The sequence below is a fragment of the Lygodium microphyllum genome, chromosome 16 (assembly GCF_053477565.2).
Source record: "Lygodium microphyllum isolate KBCC chromosome 16, Lygodium_microphyllum_v1.1.10, whole genome shotgun sequence".
NCBI classification, from domain to species: domain Eukaryota; kingdom Viridiplantae; phylum Streptophyta; class Polypodiopsida; order Schizaeales; family Lygodiaceae; genus Lygodium; species Lygodium microphyllum.
In genome coordinates this window covers 76343452-76369468 of record NC_141150.1, presented here as the reverse complement: position 1 = coordinate 76369468, position 26017 = coordinate 76343452, and the positions used below count along the sequence as shown (strand labels likewise).

Below are 26017 nucleotides of genomic sequence, written 5' to 3'. Positions count from 1 at the left end.
TACAACATACATGGATTTCACCCGAGCAGCCCCTTTCCCCCAAGATGTACCACAACGACCACTTCATGAAGACTACAGCAAATGGTTTCATTGAGAGACATGGATACCTAGATATATAGATGCCACATGAGAGGCGAGTAGCCATTGGCCAAATCAAGGTATCCTCTCACCAGCTTGAGATTGAGACCCAAAGGGCAGCCCACGTTCCCCAAACTGAGCGGATTTGTAGGCTATGCCAAGAGGAGGTAGAGATCAAGGAGCACTACATCTACAGATATAGAGCCTAAAGCGCAGTCCAAGCTGAATAACCCCTACTATTTGGAGTAAACACCTATTCAACTAAAATTGCATTAGCCTGACTTTAACCGCCCCAAAACACACTTAAATAATGAAGAAACCTTCTTATTTTAAAAAGAAATGCGATCCTAGAGAGTTATTGTGTCCCACATGCCAAACCTTAATTTAGGTGTCCCAAACTTTCTATAAATAGGCATACAATCTACCACTCTCTCTCAATCTCGTTTCTGTAGGTTTCAAGAGCCGCATCGCTGCTGCCCACACCCCATTCACGGAGAACATTATGGTCAGAGCTTCCTATTGCTGTCTACTACAATGTAGAGCCTGATTTCAACCTTCGTCTCCAGTAGTGAGCTATTGTATGCATCTAGGAGCTGTCATCTGGTACCCTGGAGTTATTACCTACTATTTGTGTTCGCAGAGTATGTCAGCTCATGTGTGAGTCTGAGCATGTATTGTGGGATGGGCATATTATGTAGATATTTATGTATTTTTATTGTGTAGCATTTTATGCTTTATAGCATTTATTGCTGCCAGTCGGCCAACATTAATGCTATCCGACCTAACATATTTTATGGCATTATTCATGCCTCTATATTCTAAGCTCCTCCTCCTCAAACAGTTAGTTCACCACCTGGAGGTCCCATGGAGAGAGGAGCCGGTGCCGGTGCCGGCGCCGGTGCCCACACTAGTGACTCACTGTTGTATGTGACAGTCTCATTTATGATAAATGGATTCCATTTCCTGAGCATACATCTAGTTCTCATTTGTATTGTGTTATCTCTTTCTTTTCTTTTCTCTTTTGTATTGTGTTCAGCAATTTATTTCAGCACATGTTTATGCTTCCATTGATGCACCACTTCTAACAATTTGCACCTTGCATTTGCTACTTGAGTCATCAGTTAAACTTGTCGACATCAGTCAGCCATTATCGCCATCATCCAAAATTTGTATTTGCTAAGTTTCTCTCTTCTCTAGCTATTGCCTACACTTTGTGCACAGTTGTCTACTGTCGCCCAATTTTTCTCTCTCCTCAGATACATAGAGGCTACCTTGCTGCCTTTCAAGATCAATTCAGAGTACGACACACTTTCTAGCTCATAATCTCTTTCTTAATCCAAGAGATACGAGAGTGCGAGGTTCACTATTCACTGCATAGTGTGTTTGTTGCATGAGCATTGTATATTCAATAGTCATTCACTTCATTATTCATTATGTTCACTATCTCTAGGTTACCCTAACCTTAATTGTGTTCTATGTTTATCAGTTTGTGCTTTGTCATACGGTTGGTTTTATGTTTTATGCGTTTAGAGCATTTCTTCACATGGTAGCAGAGCCAGGTGCTCCCTGAGAAACATTGGCCTTTGATGGGAAAGCTCATCCACAAAAGCAAGAACAACAAAAGGGTCAAATGACTTCGAACACATTCACATCCCCGCTCCAGTCTCCACAGCCAAACATGGACAGAAATGATCAAGAGTGGGCCTCCTAGCTTGCTACTGTCTGATCTCACATGGGCGGAAAACCGTCAGGTTACCATGGAGTCCACAGATCATACTAGACTTTTACCGCTGAGTATGATCTCATCCTTATGCATAGGGCTTAGCAGGAGGTTGAAGATAAGCTTGAGTTATCTCCTTTAGATTAAATGCACAAAACTAATGATCTTGCGGGACCTTCGAAATCTCCACTACAGACTAGCCATCCACAAGTGGAACCTGGCTCGAATTACACTCTACTTCCGCAGTACTTTTTTTCTCCAATGCTAGATACAAATCCCATTTTGTCAGATTCTATGCTAACTGATTCTATATTTTTTGTTGAATTAGAGAATGCTTATCAAGAAGGGACTCTTCAAAATAACCTTTGGTTTTTTAGTAATAAGAAAGACAAGTATTTCTTTATGAACTCAAAACTAGGTAAAAAGCTGAAAGAAAAACTTGTAAGTATTTCTTCCTTTCCTTTTCCTTCAAATGATTTTACTTCTCATGGTCAAATTGGAGTAGGTGCATCTTCATCTAATGCATTTAATGGACAAAAGAAACCAACCATGTTTCGCCCAACAATATCTATCACTAATCCATTTGCACTTCAATCCATCCCTCCCTCATCTTCCATAACACCTTCCTTTCCACTTCCATTAAGTGCACCATATTTACCACCACTCACCACACCAGGAAGTTCTCCACATTTAGGCACAGCCTTTAGACCTCTACATACACGTTTCCGAGTGGTTAAGTGATATACCTATGATGAAGGCTCGACCTCCCACACACACACTTTTGGGTTATCCCTCTCTCTATCACACACACACACACACACACACACACACACACACATATATAATTGCATTGATTATCAAGATTACACGAGAGTCACATGACTACTAAGTATTACCCAAAGTGACTTAATAAATGGCAACACACCAAGGAGCCAAATCATCTCCAGTAAAAAGACCTATATACTTGATGGTGCTTAACCACCATTAAAGGTAACCTCACTAACGACCAATATTGCTATGCATGTCAAAACGGAAATTAAAAATGAAAATTTTACAAAGTCTAATTATGCCAACATCTCCATTAGAAAGTGAGAAACTATCAACACATATACTTGCACAATGCATCTAAATTTGGAGTTTCCAAAAATCCATCATTTGGATAGCATAGAGCTTTCAACAAACTGAATGTCAAACTCAAGGCAAGCGAGACCATATGCACTAAGCAATTGCGCAAACAAGAAACCTACAATGAGAGGTGTCTTCATCTATAGTATAGAAAAGCAAGAATCAATTGAAATGGTGCATCTTGAGAGAGCCACAACAAATGGGAGACCACCCACCAAAATTCTCGTAACAAAAACTTTACATTTAGAAGGGGCTATATAAAACCATCCCACCATCACTATAGGTTTCCACCATGCTCTATCCTTCGTTGGATTGAGCACTATGAAACAAGAGGGGGAGCTATGGTGGATGCGGTTCCATGGTGGAGAGAGAGAGAGAGAGAGAGAGAGAGAGAATTCTTTCACATACACAAAGCTAAACATATTGATGTGATAGTGGATGATATGAAAGTACAAGCCTAGGGATTTATTTTACAGCCTTGGGATTTCCCCAAACTCTAACCTTGGATTTACACATAGAACAAAAACAATTAAGGCTTTGTCATATATGAAGGGTGTCTCATCAATATCATTGTTTTTGTCAAGGAAGGAATAAGCGACCACAAAGTTTGTGTACTGCTTTTCTTATTGCTTGCCCTTGTTTTTGAAGCATTGATCAATGACATGATCAATACGTTTGGACTACATACACTTTACTAGCTTACTCTTTCTAAAAAAGGAACCGAAATCAAATAAACAGGCAAGCTATGTTATTCGTTGTCATTCAGGCAGATGGCGACTATTCCTTCGTATTACATCACCCTAGCAACTATGAGGGCTGTTATAATCTCATTGAATATATCTCCTTTTATAAGACTATTAAGAAAAACAACCTTTTTATCATCGTCATCTAGATGAATGTTAAGAGTGATCAATTGTTGAAAGAGAAGGCTGAAGTGATCAAGATGTTGTCTAAGAGAATGGGTAGGATTATATATAAGGTTGTACAATTGCGTTTTCAAGATCAATTTTGAATTTTTGTGTCACATCCAAAGGTCATAGCAAGACTATCCCATATCTCTTTGCTTGTTTTGATAAGTCAAGGTGATGGACTAGATTGTTGAGGAGACCAAACCCAATAATGGCTAGTGCGCTCTCCTCCTTTTCAAGCAGATTTTGGTAAAAATGTGGGGCACTCCCTCGAACAATTTCTGGTTCTTCAATAGACATGACCTTCCTCTCACATAAGGATGAGCTAAATCTTTGTCTTTTAAATCAAAAATCCAACACAAAGAACTTTTCATCGTGGATGCCATACCTCAACATTCCAATAGTGGACACAATTTCTTGCCGATCAATACGAGAACTAGTTGGTACCTCTTTAGTTCGGTAACCAAAAACAAGTAGCACACAAGTTAGCTTTTCTTCTTCCTCTCCTCCTCCTCCTCCCCCTCCTCCTCCTCATTCTTCTTCCCCTCCTCCTTATTCTTCTTCTTCTTCTACACTACAAATAGTAGGCTGGACTGAGGCAGTACTAGCTAAGGCTATATGGTGGCATAGTATAGATCATAGCAATGCTGGGAGGAAGGCAGCAATGTGTGATAGCAGCAACATGTGGCCATGTGCTAGCTAAGGCGACAACATGCAAGAGCCATGACAATGTATTACCCTTCCTACTTCTTTATGATTATGATATTCAACTGTGCATAAGACATCCTAAGCATTTGCGCACATACACTCTCCACTTATCATGTTGTTTGCTTTGAGAGCAAATGCTTTGAATATTTTAAGTGACAATTTTCATAAGGAATAGAGAGACAATTTTAGATCTAAAACTATAACTAGCTTCCCTTCACCTTTGTTTCCCATGTCGCTAGCAACTCTTGATCCAAAAAATCAGCCATCTGTGGGAATGAATCTTGCTCATGGCCATTCTCATTGAAGTGGATGGTTGCTCTATGTTGTTAGCATCTAATATAGAAATCAATAGTCCAATGTGTAACTGTGAAGATAAGCTAGTGGTTGCACTGAGAAAACAGAAAATGTACAAACATGACTAAAACACAATAACACACAGACCCTAAACGAAAAACACAATAACACTAACACAAACAAAGAAAGAAGAGAACTCTAAAGTGAATGAATCAATGTTGTCAATGATGGACAAAGTGTACATGATGCTCAAGGGGAGAGCAATGAATGTAGTCAGAGTGGGACGTCCACCAAAGACAGATCCTGAGTAATGTAACCAGCAAATGAAGCTGAGAGAATGCTAAATGTGGAAGGGCAGCAAGCTAAAAGCTGGTAAATGCAGTCTATAGCAGTCTATAGGATGAAAACTGGTAAACGCAATAGTGTACCCACCAAACAAGGCTGGAAACGGATCACCAAAGTTGCAGACAGCAGGCTGATCACTAAAATGCAACAATCTATAGGCCAAAATCTGGTAAACACAATAATGTACCTACTGTAACCAATAGTTAGAGCTAAGAGAGTATTGAATGTGGAAGAGCAGCATGCTGATCACCAGCAGTTTGTAAACTGAAATCTGGTAAATACAATAGTGTACCACCCGGACAATACTATATATATGTATAGACACAGATATTTATTTATTTACTTATTTATTGTTATTCATATATGTCCCTCCCTCCCCCCTCCATAGGACTACACAACTTCATGCTATCTAATTCTAATGTCTCCACCTATTCTACAATGGCATCCTCTCTAGCGCTTATAAAGCTCTTCCTTGTGTCCACAAGGCCAAGTGATGGTCCTCTAATCTCCTCAACTCACATTCTCCTCTAGATGGCTTGCCCTACCTGATAGGGTTCTTGGGGCACAATGCCACTAGGTGGCCATGCTCTCTAGTTGAAGCACTAATCTAAAATACCAATGACTTGAAGCATCTCCTAGTAGGTATGGGATGGTGTCATGAGGACATGTATTATTGAAACCTCACTTAACATGTGGATTAATTTTTAATCGTGTGATTAAGTAAATGTTGCACATGTGAGGTGTAGTTGGGGTCAGAGTAAATTTACAAGCTGAGACCCGAGGAAATCACGGGATGTCAAAGGCAAAAGTTGCTATAAGTTATGTTGCCACACAAGTACTTGGTGATATTTGGTGTCAATTGTTGGCCTAGGTCATTCATTTGGCCATAAGTGTCAATTGGTGACACGAGGGAAGTGGCATTTAATGGTACCTAACGCCAATCTGATGGTCAAAGATGACACAGAGACACTCGGAATGAATTTGCCTCGCCAATTTAATTATTGGCCAGTCGAATTATTTTTAAGGGCACTGAAACAATTATTAGATTAATTTTCAATATTTAAAGATTAAAATTTGATATTTAATTACGGATAATGCTGGAAAAACCATTTGGAAAGGCTACCACTTGTCAAAAATGCCCATACAAGACTAAAAGACGTCTTTAGAGGTTGGAGAGAGGCATTTTTAGTATATTCATCCTACAAGAGAGAGAAAGGAGATGCTATCGGTCTGATTTGCAACCATTGGAGGACCTTTTGAGGCAACCAAGAGTAAGAGAAGATCAATCAACAGCAAGTGACAGCATCTACAGGCTGTTGAGACATGGCAACAACACTAAATGATTGATTTTCTTCAGTTCTTTGCATCTACAAACTGTTGAGACAAGACAACAACAATAATTGACAGATTTTCTCCACCTCTTCACAAAGAAAGTCTAAATCGTCTCTCTCCTCAGCATTCTCTCTCATTTCCCAGCCTTTCTATAGCCTTGCTTCGAAGATTACAGCATTGAGATCACCAAAGGCCGAGAAATTTCAAATTTTTCTACTGTAAACCCTAATCTGCAGCAGAAATTAGGGTTTAGTAGCAGCCTGAAGAAGCGTGCCAGAAATTGGAAGCTCCCATACTTGGATTCATTAGGGTTGAAGCTATTTTCAATCAAATTTAGGTGGAGGGACCAGCAAAGAATGATGCATGTTTGATCATCATAGTCATCAATGTGAATGTCTTACCCAAAGCTGAGAAATTTCAGATTTTTCTATTGTAAACCCTAATCTGCAATAAAAATTAGGGTTTAGTAGTAGCCTCAGGAAACATGCCAGAAATTGGAAGCCCCAATACTTGGAATCAATAGCGTTGAAGTTGTTTTTAGTCAAATTCAAGTGGAGGGAGCAACAAAGGATGATGCATGTTTGATCATCATAGTCATCTATATGAATGTCTTATCCGAATCAAGGGGCAAATCAAATTGAAGACTTGCTGGTCATTTTGGATAGCAAGGGAAGTTGGAATACCAAAAGGGATTGGGAGAATCCCATTGTACATCAACTTCTTGTTCAATTAAGTTAAATAAATACCCAAAGGGCGCCAATTTTGGGGCCAACGGGGTGTCCAATGTCCAAGATTATATGGTAAAGTGTGCATTTCAGTTTTGTGAGTTTATTAACTGCTGTAAATAGTGCTTAATTAGGTTATTTACCACCCTATCCGACGAGGAAGGCTGGTTACAAATGGATTGAGGAAGCAATTTTAAAGCATGGGAGAAGATTGTTAGACTTTCTGATAGGTAATAGAGGAGGAGACCATCCTCTACCTAATGTACATACGACCAATCTCTTTCCACCACTTGTTTGAAGATGTTGAAGGAAGAGAGCATAGCTCTTATTTAGCCCAAAGGAAATAGATTTGAGAACCCTTTCCTTGGATCCAACCATCAAAATAAGGAACTACAAAATTAGAGATCCTATTGACAATCTACTCCATCTACAAAGGCTGCAAGCAAGAGGAGGGGCAACAAGTTGGTGGAGAAGAGGGCCATAGGCAGAAGCAAGGTTGGAAGATGGTAGAGCTGAAAGGCGAGCCAGATGTATAGCACACTTGGCAATGTGGGATGGGATTATAGAAGAGGACCACAATACTTGGATTCATTAGGGAGTATAGAAGAGGCCCACCAATGAAAACAACAGCAGCTGAGAGAGCCCCACCAATCCTTTCTTTGATGAGTTAAAATTTGACAGTGTAGCAAGAGTATGCTTACCAAAAGGCAAATCACATAAATCCGATGTGCAATCCTTTGTTAATAGTATCCAAAAGTCAAATCATATAAACCCCATGTGCCATCCTTTGTTAATAGTATCCAATTCTACTTTGCTGCCTTTCAGTACACAGCATTTTACATGTGGGAGCTGTATGCATGCTTAGAGCATCAATAGGCCAATACGTGTTTAAAATAAACTACACTCCCTTTCTATTTCCACTCTCAGATTTGTTAATGAGTTTCGTTTTCAGCACTCTTCTTGGAAGTTAAATGCATTGTCTTGACTTCTTTCTGAGGAATTTTTCACGTTTTTCTGTGGTCTTAACATACATACCAAGACTTGACATTAGATCATCCTGCACCAAGACATTCAAAGGCTCAGGAAAACGAACAAGTTCAGTAGGTAATAAAGTACAAAAAGTACCAGCTGCTGTGACAATTGCAACATGAGCACCATGTTGCATCAATTTGATAATGTGTCCTATCATTTTATTGTCTCCTTCAATGTGATGTCCATCTGCATACAAGGTGCCATCCGCATCAAAAGTTATTAAAGTAAGATCCTCTGCAACCGCTTGAACCTGTACAACCAGACCCATTGACACTGTGAAACCAGACCTCGCTTCAGGTTATACAACTATAAACAATCCTATTCTATGGGATAGATGTTATCATGGTGCACAGAAAAGATCGTGTTATATTCACAGTGCCAAAATCATTAGACTCTCTTTTTAGAGCTATCTGTGCAAACAATATTGCTGCACTATAACTTCACCTGAAAACCCCAGACAAATTCATGAAGGGTGCATTGTAAACTATATGGAAGGATTTACAAGACTTAGCATGCACATCACTGGCCATTGCTCATTTAGCTTCACAAGAACAAGCCCCTTGCAAACACACCAGCAACACATGCCATTTCTCCCTTACCAACTTGAATCTGGAAATAGATTACATACCTGAGCTATATTTAAGACATGGCGGATTTCAGCAAAATTAGGCGGCACATATTTCCTCCGTGAAAGTGCAGAAAACTGATCATACTCTTGCAAAGCCCGAACAAGCGGTAACGGTGAGTAAAAACGGCCAATGGATGGCACAAGCCTCTTTAGGGTACTACGTCTGGGATCTTCAAAATGCTCCCTTACCCACCTCTCCATTTTTTCCATCACCTGCAACCCCCACAAGAGATAACAGGAAAACAACAAATTCAAGAAACTCTCTACAAAATATCAGACACCTGAATGGCTGTTTTCAGTAACAAAATCAGCAACAGATTCAAATAAGAAAACATCATATCACACGTGTGTGCTAGGACCTGTACTTGCTTAACTATTGCCTTATCCACAGCTCTCTCATAAAAACGGATGGCAGAACGGGTCCGATAAAAGAAAGCCTTTTTAGCTATCCAAATATGTGACACCCAAAAGTCCAATCAAGAGGAGTTGTGAAGATAGGCATCTTGATTATGAAATGTTAAGTTTCAGACTCTCCCAAGCATGTTGCTGAGTGACTGAGCTACTCATCACTTACAGAACTAGCACTTCAAACTGTTAATCTCATCTACACTATCACACACTCAATGCAAGAAGACACCTCGTGGACTACAATCACCTTCTCTTCTCTAGCTGATTCAAAATGGTCCTTGCAACCTCAAAGATCCCTCCACATTGCCTGTAACCCTCTGAAACGAAACTCATCCCTGGCAGCTCAGTACTGAAGTCTGCTGCCTTTTGTCCCAGTTGCCTTGGCAGCACACATAGGCCACCGTGAGCCATAAATAGCAAGAACAAGAGTAACTGGCCTTCAAAGACAAAGAAGAAGAATTAAATATGTCACAGACAACCAAGTTCTCAAAACACGCCTGTTGGGAGGCCAAAGAACAAAGATCGATCATCACACAGCATGATAATTCTGATGGTCTAGGTGTGAAGCAATTGTGCAAGAGAAAGAAAGAGAAATGAAGTACAAGAATACTCAATCACAATGCCAAACGCCAAACAGATTCTCTGACAGACTGGCTTACCTATGCAACTATAGTGAGGTATCCTCAATGCCATGTGGGGACTAGCATTACCTCAGAGCAGCAATTGGCATGTTACATCTTTGGACATCTAGATGGGCACTAGTAGCATTGGTCACAATGGTTACAAAGTTATAAATAGGACTCGAGGCCCTATTGTGTACATTCGTTGTGTACAAAGTTATTTGAGAAGTAGATGAGATGGGTAAACTTTTTCTCAGTGTTCCACTTTCAAATTGTGCATATTGAAGGCACAAAAATGTGGCAGTTGATGCACTATCAAGGAAGCCTTAGATTTCAGCAGTTATTATGGTCTATCACACTAATTTAGATGCTCCGAGAGAGCGGTACGAGTTGTTGATTTGGACTTAGCTAATATTTATGATCAGTTTTGAAGTGGCCAAAGGCATGAGCACTATGTGCTTAGAGATGGCTTTTTTATTATGCATGGGTGGTTATGCGTCACAAAGCACTTGAGGCCAAAAGAGATGATAGAAAGTCATGCTCCTCTTTATACAAGGCATAGAGGCATTTTCTAAAGCGAAGGTAGTGGAGCAAGTATGATAGACAAAATATGCCAAGTTTATTGCAGCCCTTTCCTATACCTAATAGGCCTTGGTAGAGCATTGTTGTGGACGTTATCTTTCATCTTCCTAGGACACATATAGAGAATGATGCACCTATAATTGCAGAAATTGCAATTGATCCAAAGGGAAAAACTCAAACACATTTGATTTGGCTTGCATGCAAGTGTTCACAATTGAATTTGTGCCCAAGTAGTATTAGAAACAGTTGGTAAATTGAATCTTGATCCTACCAAGTCATTTGTGATAGTCCAAAGTGTTGGAACTTGTAGAGAAATCAGCCTATGTCTCTATATACTACGAATTCAAGTGATACAAGAAGAAGAAATACCACAAAGGGCGCCAAAGTTGAGGCCAATAGGGTGTCAACTATCCAAGATTAATGTGGTAAAGTACTTACTTCAGATTTGTGAATTTTGTGCTTGTTGTAGAATAAGTCGAATTAGGTCATCTACCACCCTATCCGAGAAGGAAGGCTGGTTTCAAGCATATTGCTACAAACTACCCTAATAGTCAACAACCTGAAAATGCTGAAAGTAACAGTAATCCTAAGGGTAAAGGGCCCAAGACCACTACCAATTCGGTTTGAGATGTAATCACTGAGCAACAAAATGATGATGCCACAGAGTTATATAGAGCATGGGATGAAGTAAGGGATCATCATGCAATGATTTTCTTTGATCCAAGTCCATGTGCTAGTTCTATCTCTACAAATAGAGTTGCTAAACTTGGCATCACAAAGGATGAGATGGAATAGATGGGAGAAGTGGGTATGCATGCCTTGATCATGCAGAGCTGGTCACACCTATCATTGGAATGCTTCACATTCACATTTGAAGTTATATGTGCTGGAGATTTGGTCATCCCCAAGATAGGCACAAGCATGTACATGGCAATCTATGCAGTCATACATATTCAAGAGCACGTTATGAAGCAGTTAAACAGTTGCCAGCAGTTTGGGCAAGTTTCTAGGCTAGTCATGAAAAATTGGACTAGGGAGGGAGTTTGTGCCACATGGCATGCAGTTTTTCACTCCTTTTTTTTTAATTGTCTATTATGCACTCCACCAGTTCACAACTAGTCAACTCATTAGATTTGAACATTTCTTGCTACATATTTATGGCAAGCCTGCCTGGGGTCACACTCACTTCAATTTTTTGTAGGTCGAAAGAGAACTTTGGTTGGTTATACTCCCACAGCACATTGTACATATCTACCTTCAATATTCAACATTCATACTCTGCAGCCTTCAGAATTCTTCTCTCTCTCTCTCTCTCTCTCTCTCTCTCTCTCTCTCTCTCTCTCTCTCTCCATGTTCACTTTTTTCTTTCAGTCAAATCATGTGCTTCCACATTCACTGCACTCTAATATGGTATCAAAGCAGCATTTGAAGGATTGATCGATCGTGACCAGATCTGAAAAACAGATTTCAGCACAACAACAAGACTGCATTTTTAACATTCAAGGGCGAGCAAGAGGGCTGCACATCAACATAAGGCTGAAGCAAGTAAAAACACACGGAAAGGAAAAAAGTTTGCTGTATTTGTGCAGGATTTGCTATCAAAGAAGGAGAAAAGGCTGCATTTTCAGCCTTTTACAACAGATTTTGACTTTTAACCACTTTCATTGACTAAGACATGTTTGAGAGGAGAGGAGGAAGCTCTAGCAAGCTGCTTTTCATAGTCAGAAGGGGCACTACCCATTGTTTTGTGAAAGTTATTCAAGCAACCATGTCTTCCGAAATTGCGTGGAGTTCTAGGCAATTATGGACCATAAGATCCTAATGTTACTAGGTCTTCCAAGAGGTCAAAAGCTAGATAGGGAGAACTACCGCATTTGATGGGTGATGACGCTTGCCATCTTGGAGTCTTATGATTTGGTAGACCTTGTGACCAAGAGGATTTCTTTGGAAGTGCATATGTGAACTTTGAACCCAAGCACGTCCACTTCCATCTATGAGCATGTGTACAAGCTTCAACAGTTATAAATGCAACTTTAGAATGCAAGAAAGGCAATCTCCTTCAAGGACACAACAATTACTTTGTTGTCATGGCTGCCCACTAGATTCAAGGCATTCTACTATCCCTTGATTGCATCAGTGCAGACAAAGACCCTTAAGTGGGAGGAGCCAATTCCTATGGTCTTGGACCAAGAGGAACAACAAAGGGGTCCAAATTTGCAGAAATTTGAGGCTCTTACATGTCAAGCTTCCCAAAAGAGAGATGCGGAGTTCTCCGTATAACACAAACACAAACAAAGAGAGATGCAGAGTTCTCCATATAAAGAAACTACTAGGGTTTGCACTAAGGAAACACAGAGCATATGACCACGACAGAAACACAAAGACACCGACAATGATGTGCAAAACTCAAACCCTAAACCCAAAACACAAAACACAAAACTTAAAAACACAAACGCAAACAAAGAGAGAAGGAGAACTCTAAAGTGAATGAATCAATGCAATAAATGAATGTAACAGTGTACAAAATGCTCAAGGGCATAGCAATGAGTGTCAAAGTGTGACATTCACCAAAGATGAATCCCGAGTGCTATAACCACCAATCATAGTGTGTCAGAGGGTGTAAAAGACCAAAATGTGTGAATCTGAGCTTGATCTGGGCTGGGCATTTTTATTAGGTATTTTAGGTTTTTTCTGGTGTGGCATTTTATGCCAGTGGAGCATTTTTATGCAGCAGTCGGCCAGCATTAATGCTGTCCGACCAGCATTATTGCTCCCCACTTTTTCAGCCTATTTATACTCAGTGCTCCTCCTCAGTCATTAGTATCATCATCATCATCATCTTCACCATCTGCAGACTCTATGGAGAGAGGAGCCAAAACAAGTGCCAGTGCCCATGAAGCCAGTGACTCACTGTTGTATGCAACTGTCTCGTGTTCAGATATATGGATTCCATTTCCCGTGCATACATCTGAGTTCTCATCTGTATCGGTTTCTTTTCTCTTTTTGTCTTGTGTTTCAGCAGTTTATTTCAGCACATGTTTATACTTCCACCGCTGCCCCACTTCTGACATGGTATCAGTTTTCAGGATGTGTGTTTCTGCTGTGTTTTATTGCTGATTTCAGGACTGTTTTGTACCCCTGCTGATCAAACGACTGCTGTCGCAGCCAGGCGATCTGTTTTGGGGCTGTTTTCAGTCTGCGTTTTTTGCAGTTTCGCCATCGCCTGCTGCCTACGCACCCTCTACTGCCTGCGTTTTTCATCTGCAACTGCTGGCGGCAGTTTTCTACCTATTTTTCTCCAGTTTACAGTCTGCGTCTTGCTGATTCAGCATCTCTCGTGGCTGGGTGACTGTTAATTCAAGACGTTTTTGCTGTTTTTGGCAGTTTCTGACCTGATTTTTTGACTTTCTGCAGCAGATTTTGTCTTCTATTGATCAGATTTTGGTTTATATTGCATGTGAACTCTCATTTTCTGCCGTTTGTGCTTGTGTTTTGGCTGTGTTTCCTCTCTACATTCCATCTCTTCTCTACTTCTCTTCTTATCCTCTCCATATGGCTCCTCCGTGCCCTTCCCCTGATGATAAGTTACATGGACCTGATTATCTCACGTGGAGTGCTGTCATGAAAGCTTGGTTTGTGCAGAAGCGGTTATGGTACATCGTCTGTGGAGCTATTGCTCGACCTCTCCGTCCTTTTCCTCTTCCTGACGACTTTGATGAGGATAACCATGAGGAAGCGGTGCTCACATGGGACTCGGACGATGCCCGTACTTACTCGGCGTTGCTTCGGTGTATTTCTAAAGCAGTCTTACCGGCGGTTACCTCCTGTAGGACATCTCCTGAAGTATAGCAGAAGTTGCAGCAGATGTACGAGGCACCTTCCACCATGCGGGCAGTCACACTTTATGGCCAGCTCCAGCAAATGAAGTTTGAGCCGAAAGATACTATTCAGTCTTTTCTTCTTCGTGTTACACAGGTACAGGACCAGCTTCGGCACATGCAATCTGCTCTTCCCAAGGTGCATCTCGTCAGGACGGTCCTCTACAAGCTTCCCCCGGAGTTTGATGGAGTGGCCAATGCTTTGCGGGCGCAGACATCATCGACTCCTGTCAGTTTTACACATATGACCTCGATGCTTCTTGAGCATGAGACATCCTTGAGATCACAGGGGCGGCTTCCGGCACATTATGGAGGCGAAGCTTATGTAGCTTTAGAGAGGGGTGACGGGAAGAAGAAGTCGAAGGCCCAGTGTTACCACTATGGCAAGAAGGGACATTTGCGGAAGGACTGCAAGAAGTTAGCGGCTTCCAGGAAGAAGGAGCAGACGAAGAAGCAGGATGTTGACTCTACCGATGAGTCCTCTCCTTCATCAGACTCCGACTCCAATCCTTCGACCAAGGTGAAGTCCAAGGCGCAAAAGGGATCCTCCTCTTCGGATCGCGGGAAGGGCTTGGTGGCCCCTTCCTCGGCTGCTTTCTAGTGGTGGTGATGAGATCATCCCTCACGACTCTCTTGTGCCAGAGAGGGAGTGTGAGCGGGTGTTCAAATGGGGCAGCCACGCCTCATCTATACTTTTATACAGGTGCACAGGTTCCAGAGAGGGACGTCCCTGACGCATCGACTTCAGTCTGGCAGAATCAAATCCTGGCACTAGGATTGACATCCAGATTCATGATGAGCTGGTCATTGACAGAGAGCGGGAGGCTTTCGTTTGGAGCTCACATGAGGGGACACTTTGGCGGTCTGGCCAAAGGCGGGGAATCCATGGTCACCTATGTTCAGGGGCATTTTTGACAGGATGGTCTTGTATACTACTGCAAGACACTGGTGATGGACACAGAGACATGCTATGATCTTCTCTATTTTCCGGTGTTTGGTACGATCAACATCGACATCAGGTTCTCTCCGAGGCACCTTGGTGGTGGCTTGATCACCCACTGCATGGGTATCCATGGTTCTACTTGGTGGTTCTATGTTGTATAGTTTTTGATCCCTTTTCATTGTACTATTGTATTATATCAGATCACCCATGATCTGAGAGAGGGTGTTAGCAGAGTATTTGTCAACTCGTGTGAGTCTGAGCTTGATCTGGCCTAGGCATTTTTATTAGGTATTTTAGGTTTTTTCTGGTGTGGCATTTTATGCCAGTGGAGCATTTTTATGCACCAATCGGCCAGCATTAATGCTGTCCGACCAGCATTATTGCTCCCCACTTTTTCAGCCTATTTATACTCAGTGCTCCTCCTCAGTCAGTATCATCATCATCATCATCTTCACCATCTGCAGACTCTGTGGAGAGAGGAGCCAGAGCCAGTGCCAGTGCCCACGCAGCCAGTGACTCACTGTTGTATGCGACTGTCTCGTGTTCAGATATATGGATTCCATTTCCCGTGCATACATCTGAGTTCTCATCTGTATCGTTTTCTTTTCTCTTTTTGTCTTGTGTTTCAGCAGTTTATTTCAGCACATGTTTATGCTTCCACCGTTGCCCCACTTCTGACAAAATGCACATCAATAGAAGCAATAGCATGCTTGACAACAACAATGGAGATACACAAGGATGCCAGCAATGGCCGAAACTACCAAACACACAAAAGAAGTGTCAACTAGGGCTAGCAATGGCTGTCTAGGGCCAAACGTAGCAGTGGAAGAAGCGCCAAGCAGCATGCAACAGCTGGAAGGGCAATCACTAAGGGATGGCGTAGCAAACGGAGTGGTGGTAGCACTCACGGAGGTTGGACAACCACATGGAGAAGGGCTAATAGCGAAGATCTTTAAGTGAACACAAAAAACCTCCATGGAAGGGATGAAGACTTAATGGGAGCAACCTCCCTACTTATAGATGTGGATGGTCCCTCCATAATTAGGGTTTCACAAACAAAAACTCTCTCGAACCATGCACCGATTTTCTGTTTTTCATTAAATAAGTACGTTTTGGGGCTGTTTACGAGACTAATCAGTATGGAATGCATTTCTTAGCTCAGCACTCCAATCCTTTCTTCTCTTCTTTTCACTTCCCAATCTTGGTCCCAAGCTATGGCGTGCTCACTCTTTTTTTCACTTCCCAATCTCGGTCCGAGCTATGGCATGCTTGGTTCAACCACCTTAACTACGAGTACCTTTGGAAGGTAGCTCATGACCAGCTTATGTGTGGATTGCCAAATACTGGGGTCAACCATCTGCCATGTACCTCTTACATATGAGATAAATAACACAGAGATGTGACTCCCAACAAGGCTTTAAGATGGGCAAAGGAGCCTTTGGAGCTTGTTTCTACAAATTTATGTGAAACTACGAGGACAAAGTCCCTTAAGGGGAGTCTTTACTCTATGTTGATCGTGGATGATCACAAACAATATAACATAAGCGCATTTTTTGGCATTCAAATCTGAAGCTTTCTCACACTTAAAGGATTGGCGCATCTTCAAGGCGAACTATTTAGAACAAAAGCTTAAGACAAAGGACCCAACAAGGGTTGATAGTATGTTACCAATGAATTAGCTCAGTTTTGTGCAAATCAACAAATTCATCAATATATCAATACCAAAAACTTCTTAGTAGAATGGCATCTTAAAGTGGAGGAATAGGAGTGTGATCAACATGACTCAAACTATGATGGAGCTGTTAGCCTATCAGTTTTAGTGTTTGTCAATCTATCATCTTTCAAGTGTGAGCTCCTGTCAAAGTCTGGCAGAGACAGGGGAGCTCTAGCATTTTAGTATCCATTTCTCCTATTTTAGGCCCAATTCTTATGCATGTCAATAAGATTTCATCTAATGTCTAATGCAGTCACACATTGTCTACACTGCCATGACACTGTTTATGGCAATTATTTCATAAGTCTGATTGCATTTATTGCGGTCCTATTTTTGTTTGTAGCAGATCGGACATATTTTGGCCCCTATTTGCTGGTTGACCAGTTTTGGGGATTTCCAGCTGTTTATAGCTGGCCCCTCCCACACTTTGGCCATCATCTTTTGCAAACTGCTCCTCCGATTGCAGGCACACTCCTCTGTGTCCAGTGCTGCTGCTGCCATCATCATTTGAGGCTAGGTCGAGTGCCCTCATTGATGCATCAAGCTGCATACAAGGCCTAATCAGTCCGTGTATTTGTATTCAGCATCTATTTCAGTCAGTGCAGATTTCTTTCTTCCATCATCTTCCTGTTGTCTTCTTTCTTTGTGTTCAAGTTCCTTCTTCCATTGGGCACTCTCACGTGGAATCACACTTAAGGAGAGATCACATAGGAGCTTTTTATTACGAAAACCACGTTGAACTATCAAGCAACCTTCACTGAATTTGTGTTTGCTGCAAACGCAGCCTTCCAAGCACTAAGCAACTGCCCTCCCCTTCTTCCAATCTTCTCTGCTGCCCAGTCAACTGCCTTTCTGGCCAGGCAACAGCATCTAGCTGCAACACACAGATTTCCTCTGCTTTCTAACATATGTTTACCCCTAGCAACACTCTTTGACTGTAGGCAACAGCTTTTTGGGTGAAAGCAACAGCTTCTAGGTGCATGTGACATCACTTGAGTACAAGTGACAGCTGATTCCTCATGTTTTTTTAATATCTGATTGTCAAACACAGTTTTCGGGGTGATTGCAGGTTCTCGAAGATGTCTCAACACTAGTCTTTCAGCTTTATTGACTCAAAGGATGATGTCTCTCGTCATTCTTCTGACTGACAGCGAGATTATCAAAGGTCTAAGTCCCCTGTGTAGACTCCCTGTTCGGAGTGCCCCTCTCCTCCTCCCTCCCTTCATGTTTCTCATCAAGCACACTCTATCAGCCTAGAGATGCCTTACATGGCACCCGCTATACAAATGCCCGTGCTTCCTTCTTTGCCCAAAGAAGAAAAGTTGGATGGTTTGAACTATTCTTTATGGTCATGTAAGATGGAGTGTATTCTTGATACCTTCAACCTTTGGGAGTTTTTATCTCCTTGTTCCCTAGCCCGTGGAAGACCCCGCACATGGGTCATGGATGGATCATGCAACCCTTTGGGATCGGCTCCACTCTCGAGCCTAATCCTTCCTCTTTATGAGTTTACAAGATTCAAACTTGGTTCATGTTCACAAATTAAAAATTGTGACAAAGGTGTGGAAGAAGCTTACATCTCTTTACCATCAAAAGACGTTTGCCCACAGGATCTCCCTCGAGAAGAAGCTTCAAATGCTCAATGTTGATGACTCTTCTTCATGAAGGAGCACATCAAAAAACTAGAGGATATACAAGAGAAGCTCGTGTCCCTAGGGAGGATGATATCATCGAGGGATATGACTATGATTCTATTGACTCACCTACCATCTCCTAAGTACGATGTCTTCTATACCAACCCGACAATTTTTCTTTGGGAGGATCTTTCACTGCTTGTCTTGGAGCATGATGGGCATCTCAAGGGCTGGGGAGTAGTGGATCCGACACTGCGAAAGCTTTTACTGCAAGTATTGAGGGCAAGAAGAAAAAGGGGAAGCCACAGACTAAGAAATAGAAAGACAAGAAGGATGATTTCAAGAATGAGAAGAAGAAGAAGCCGAAGTGCCCACATTGTGGGAAGGGCACTCATCCGAAGGAGTGTTAGCAAGAGTACATGTCATGAGGACATGTATTTTTGAAACCTCACTTAACATGTGGATTAATTTTTAATCACGTGGTTAAGTAAATGTTGCACATGTGAGGTGTAACTAGGTTAGACTAAATTTACGACCCCGAGTCCTGAGGAAATCACAAGGATGTCAAAGGCAAAAGTTGCTATAAGTTATATTGCACAAATACTTAGTGGTATTTGGTGCCAATTGTTGGCCTAGGTCATTCATTTGGCCATAAACGTCACTTCGTGACACTAGAGAAGTATCATTTAATGCTACCTAACACCAATCCGATGGTCAAAGATGGTGCAAAGACACTCAGGAATGGAAGTCCGCTAGCCAATTTAATTATTGGCCAGTCAAATTATTTTAAAGGGCACCGAAATAATTACTAGATTAATTTTCAGCATTCAAAGACTGAAAATTAATATTTAATTATGGATAATGCTGAAAAAACCATTTGAGAAGGCTGCCACTTGTCAAAAATGCCCATCCAAGACTGAAAAACGTCTTTAGAGGCTAGAGAGAGGCATTTTTAGAGTATTCATCTTGCAAGAGAGAGGAAGGAGATATTGTTGGTCTGATTTGCAACCATTGGAGGACCTTCTGAGGCAACCAAGGGCAAGAAAAGACTAATCAATAGCAAGTGACAACATCTACAAGTTGTTGAGACATGGCAGCAGCAATAAATGACTGATTTTCTTTCATTCTTTACACCTATAAGTTGTTGGAACAGTGCAACAACAGTGAATGAAAAATTTTCTTCAATTTTTCGCGAGAAAAATCTGAATTTTCTCTCTCCTCAGCATTCTCTCCCATCTCCCAGCCTTTCTATAGCCTTGCTCTGAAGATTACAACATTGAGATCACCAGAGACTGAGAAATTTCAGATTTTTCTGCTGTAAACCCTAATCTACAACAAAAATTAGAGTTAAGCAACAACCTTGAGAAGCGTGCCAGAAATTGGAAGCTCCAAGACTTGGATTCAACAGGGATAAAGCTGTTTTTAGTCAAATTCAAGTGGAGGGACCAACAAATCAATGAATTTGGGGCATTTTCCATCTCCATCAAAGTGGGTGAAGGCCAATTGACTGTCCGAATCAAGGGGCAAATCAGATTGAAGACTTGCTGGTCATTGTGGACAGCAAGGGAAGTTGGAATACCGAAAGGGATTGGGAAAATCCCATTATACATCAACTTTTTCTTCAATTAAGTTAAATAAATACCAAAAGGGGCGTCAGTTTTGGGCCCAACAAGGTGTCCAATGTCCAAGATTACATGGTAAAGTATGCATTTCAGTTTTGTGACTTTGTTAATTGCTGTAAATAGTGCTTAATTAGGTTATTTACCACACTATCCAAGGAGGAAGGCTGGTTACAGTACCCCCATACGAAGCCTAAGGAGAGGTCCAAGCATTTGAAGGCTACACTCGCTACCACTAAGTCAACCTTCGTATACTTGTTTCAGGTGGAGAATGCAGCTCTTGCTTCTTCTAAGGGAAAGCCTTGGCTCGTGGATAGTGGGGCCTCTTTCCACGTGACTTGCCAACAAGATTGGCTTCAAGATATGTGATCCAAAGGGCGATCCGTCGCCCTTGGTGATAATTCTTTAGTCCCTATGTGTGGAGTAGGGACCATTCCCTTGTTGCCCGATCGACGTTCTTCTTCAACCAAAGTCTTTTATGTACCAAATTTGGGCTTCTGTTTGTTTACGGTCTTACACAACTAGGTATCCAAGTCATCTTTACCAAGGATGCAATTACAGTAGTGGAGAATACATCTTCACGAGCTACTATTTTAACAAGTACACAGGAGGGTGAACTCTACACACTCACAACCCTTGTTGCACAATCTTCACACAAGCTTGGACTACTTTGGCAAGCTCATTATGGGCATTTGAAACTTGATGCTATTGAACGGGCTTCGAGGAGGAAGATGGCTGAGAGACTTCCACATTTCCCTTCCGTTCATACACTATGCCCCAACTGATTAAGGAGCAAGTAACATATGCAACCTCATCCACAAATTGCTACTTGGAGGGCTTCTACACCACTTGAGCTAGTTTACATCGACATTTGCGGACCCATGGGCACGGCCCCCCTTGGAAAGGCCAAGTACCTTATGCTGATCGTTAACGACTTTAGTCATCATGTGTGGCCCTGTTTCTTGGAGTACAAAAGCGAGGCATACTCCCATTTTTTTGAGTGGAAGGTGTTTACGGAGAAGCAAACCTCCTTCGAAGTTTGCGGAGTTCGAGTTGATCACAATGGCGTGTTTTGTTCTAACCTATTTTCTGAATTTTGCAGGGATCAAGATATTTGGGTGGAATATTCCCATCTAAACACACCATCAAAAAATGGTGTGGTGGAGTGTGCCATTCAAACCATGCTTGAGATGGCCCACCGATCAATATTGGAGCACAGGGATCTTTGCCATTCTTTATGGGGTGAGGTTGTGGCTACTATGATTCATATCCGCAACAAGTCACCTACCTTGTCATTCCTTATGGGGTGAGGTTGTGGCTTTTCTACGATTCATATACACAACAGGTCACCTACTTCAGCAATGTAGAATATGACTCCCCACTAGGCTTTCTTTGGGAAGAAGCCTTATCCTTTCCCACTTTTGCACCTTTGGATGTCAGGCATATATCCATGTGGACAACAAAAAAAGATGGAGCAAACTTGATTCCAAGTCAAAGAAGCTTATCTTCATTGATTACAATATGACCATGAAGGGCTATCGGCTCTATGACCCAACAACTCGTAAGATCAAGATGAGCAAGTATATAATCCTCGGTGAGGCTACAACCTCCGAGAATATTGATGGTGCTTTTGCTACATGTGGTTCTTCATCTTCAACTAGCCCCTCCCCCCACTCTCCCCCCTCCCCCAAACCATCAACCCCTCCCCTTCCTTCCAGGTTACCCCTTGGCAACTCTTCTTCATCTACGACTCCTCCCCGTCCTCCACACCTTCTTCCCTTCCACCTTTGATGACTCCTCCATCCACTACTTCGCATCAAGGCCCCTTTCCTATTCCCTCAAGTCTCCTCTAGGGGGATTGAGTCATCCGAGGGGGAGCTCTCTTCATCGAGTGAGGAGAATCCACCTTTTGTTAGTGACCCTCAAGTTTCCTCTGGGGGGATTGAGTTGTCCGAGGGGGAGCTCTCTTCATCAAGTGAGGAGGATCCACCTTTCGTTAGTGAGGGGGAGTCCCTTCCACAAATAGATGCTTTACAAGTACCCTAGGCTTCTCACCCTTCTTCGCAGCAATATGAGCCTATCACCATTACTTAGTGGTATCAACGGCTCATGCAAGATTCAAGGATTACTCAATTTCCTAAGATGTCTCTTGGCCCACATAGGTCAACCAAGTTACAGGCCCGGCGGGATAGTTCACTATGTGTGAACTATGATCTTATATCTCAAATTCTTTAGGACCATGAGCCTCCTACATTTGATGAGCCTCTTACATAGGATGTTTGGCGCAATGCTATGCAAGCTTAGCTCGATTCTATCGAATGGAACCAAACTTGGAAGTTGGTTCCTCGTCTAAAGCGATAGAAGGTGATTGGTGTGAAGTGGTCTTCAAGACCAAGTATCTTGCAGATGGACCTTGGACAAGCACAAGGCATGGCTTGTTGCCAAGGGATTTTCTCATAGGGTAGGTTTGGATTATTTTGAGGCTTTGGCACCAACAGCTCAAATGTCCACTATTTGAGCTATCCCAGCTTTGGCCATGCATCACCATTAGTCCCTTTATTAGATGGATGTGAAGACAGCCTTTTTGAATGGCGTCCTAGAGGAGAAGATTTATGTCTCCCAACCTCTTGATTTTCTTGTGCAGGGAAAGGAGAACCATCTTTACAAGTTACAGAAGGCCCTTTATGGCATACAACAAGCTCCTAGGGCTTGGTATCAACAACCTAATCAATTCTTCTTGGACAATGGCTTCCATCAATCATATTATGACCCTAACATTTATTACAAGGTTCCAAAGGACATGTGCATCTTGGTCATCTTATATATTGATGATCTCATTGTTACAAGGAGTGGCACACAATAGGTTGATCGTACATGACAACTATCAGGCCAAGAGTTTGACATACTGGATCTTAGGATCCTACGGTTCTTTCTTGGATAGGATATCTATCAAATGGAACAAAACATTTTTATCTCACAACACTAGTACACCACTAAGCTTCTTTCGGAGTTTGATATGGCCGAGTGTCAACCTATTTCGTGCCCAATGGACCCAAAGTCCAAGCTTTTGGCAGTAAAGATCCCCTTGGTGATGCCACCCATTAAAAGTGCCTCATTGGTTCTTTGATCTGGCTAATCCATACTCAGCCAGACATCTCTTTTGTGGTGGCATTATTGTCTTCCCTCATGAAGACTTCTACTCTAGCTCATTGGCGAGCCGCCTTGCGCATTCTACGCTATCTATGGGGTACTCAATCCTATGGGATCACGTATAGCAAGGGGACCACTCTTTCAGGATAGATTGACTCTGATTGGGCAAGTGGTGTGGACTCATGATGATTGTAACCAGCCTATCTTCTCGGATAGGGTGGTTTAACCTGATTAAGCACTTAATTATAGCAATCAACAAATGAACATAAACTGAAATGCTCGCTTTACCTTCATAAACTTGGACAGTGGACACCTTGTTGGCCCCAAAACTGACGCCCCTTGCGGTACTTCTTTAGCTTTCATTCAATTGGAAGAAATTACAACTCGAGATTCTTCAATCTCCTCCTACTAATCAATTGCTCTTGCTGTCATAAATGACCAGAGAGCCTTTTGGGTCATTTGCCCCTTGATTCACCCAGGACTTCTTCTCCAATTTGACCCTTGGTTGGTCAAATGCTGCCCCAAATCAATTCAAGATGGACTGGCTCCTTAAATCCCTTGATAATCTTCAATTATCAGCTACTGATTTCAGTCCCTTGAGCCTTCAATCTCTGGATCGGATCCCAAGGTGGCTGCTAAACCCTAATTTTTGCTGTAAATTAGGGTTTACTGCAGAAATTACAGATCAGCCCACCAAAAATGGTTGAGATCTCCTCCGAATGGCTAAGAATTGCTGAGAATGGCTGAACATACGCTAAAAGAGATGAGAGAATGCTGTAGAGAGAGAAAATTCTGAGATTTGTCGCGAAGAACTGATCAAAATCAGCTGTTGCCCTGCTGTACCAGCCCCAAATGGATGCACCAACAACAATAGGAGCATCAGAGACTGTGATCTTCAGGAGAAAGTGTATCAGCAGCAATTGCCAGCTTCCCAAGGTCAAGAATATGCAATCTCCATCACTAAAATGGTCTCCAATGGCTGGGAATGGCCCCAAAAGCTGGCAGCAACAGTCCAACACCTCTTTCCAACAGCTCCAAAATGAAAAAACGAGATTTCCCTCTCCCTTCGGCCCTATTTAGCCTTTCCCCCACTTGCATGGGAAAGTTTAGCCAAGTGGCAGCTTTCTTAATCCATTTTCAACAATTTCCAGCCATTTAAGCCCTTAATCCATGCCCAGACAATTGACCTTGCCCATCCAAAAATTAATTGGCTAGGCCATTTGCAACCCAAAGTGGTCCCATGCATTAATTCACCCTTGGACAAGCATTAATCCATTAATTAATGCCTAGTCCCTAGTGTCACCACTGACACTTAATGGCCAATTAATGGTCCTAGGGACAAACTGACACCAAAATTCACCTGGAATCTAACAAGTGTAACTTGTTACAACTTTTGCCTTTGACACCTATCTTTTTCAAAGGGTCCTTGGGCCTTCACCTGTAAAAAAAAAAGTAGCTTGCACCTCACATGTGCAACACATGTGCATCTTTTAATTGCACATTTGATTAATCCTTTAATCAAATGTCAATTAAACTTAAGCAAAGCATCAAATTTTCACGTCCTCGTGACAATGATCCACTACTATCTTCCCTCATAAAGACTTCTACTCTAGCTTATTGGCGAGCCGCCTTGCGCATTCTATGCTACGAATGGGGTACTCAATCCTATGGGATCATGTATGGCGAGGGGACCACTCCTTCAGGATGGATTGACTCTGATTAGGCAAGTGGTGTGGACTCATAATGATCCATTATTGGTTATGCCTTCTCCCTTGGATCAGGAGCCATCTCTGAGAGTAGTAAGAAGCAACCTATTGTGGCTCAATCATTCTACAAAGGCTGAGTACCATGCCCTTTGTTCTACAGCTATGGAGACAGTTTGGCTCCCCATGTTTCATGTTCGCATGAAGCACATCGAGGTTCAGTACCACTATGTTCAAGAGTAGATCGTGGAATTTGAGTTAGTGATGGCGTATTGTTCTACTAAGAACAATGTAGAAGATCTCTTCATGAAGCCTTTGCCCAAGGCTTCTATGCTTCATCACATGAGATTGTTGGGTCTACAAACACTCCTAGGATCTAAGAGGAGGTGTTCGCCTATCACTTTAGTGTTGTCATTCTATCATCTCCTAGGTGTGAGCTCATGTCAGAGTCTGACGGAGACATGGGATCTCTGGCACTTTAGTATGCATTTCTCCTATCTTAGGCCTGGTTCTTATGCCTGTCAGTCGAACTTCATCTCCTATTAGGCACACACTTTCCAAACTACCATGATGCTATTTATGGCATTTTTTTCAACAATCGATTTGCATTTATTGCAGTCCTATTTTTGTTTGCAGCAGGTCAGTCATATTTTGGCCTCTATTGGTTGGTTGGCTAGTTTTGGGGATTTCCAGATATTTATAGCTGCCCCCTTCCACACTTAGGCCATCATCTTTTGCAAGCTACTCCTCTGGCTGCGAGCACACTCCATCTCCAATGCTGCTGCTGCCATCATCATTTCAAGCCAAATCTCGTGCCCTCACTGACGCCTTGGGCTGTGTGCAGGGACTAATCAGTCCATCTGCTTGTATT

The 26017-nt window shown here is 42.1% G+C and overlaps 1 protein-coding gene across 6 annotated transcripts in view; it reads right to left on the bottom strand.

Moving 5' to 3' along the window:
- Positions 1-26017, bottom strand: part of LOC148022995 (IMP-specific 5'-nucleotidase 1-like) — a 112036-nt gene that overhangs the window by 75100 nt on the left and 10919 nt on the right. For all 6 annotated transcript variants that reach the window (XM_087695955.1, XM_087695958.1, XM_087695957.1 and 3 more), the window contains exons 2-3: positions 8896-9108; positions 8361-8517 (exon numbers count right to left, since the gene is read on the bottom strand). In XM_087695955.1, coding sequence (XP_087552081.1) covers positions 8361-8517; positions 8896-9108 — 370 coding nt within the window. The remainder of the gene's footprint in view (positions 1-8360; positions 8518-8895; positions 9109-26017) is intronic.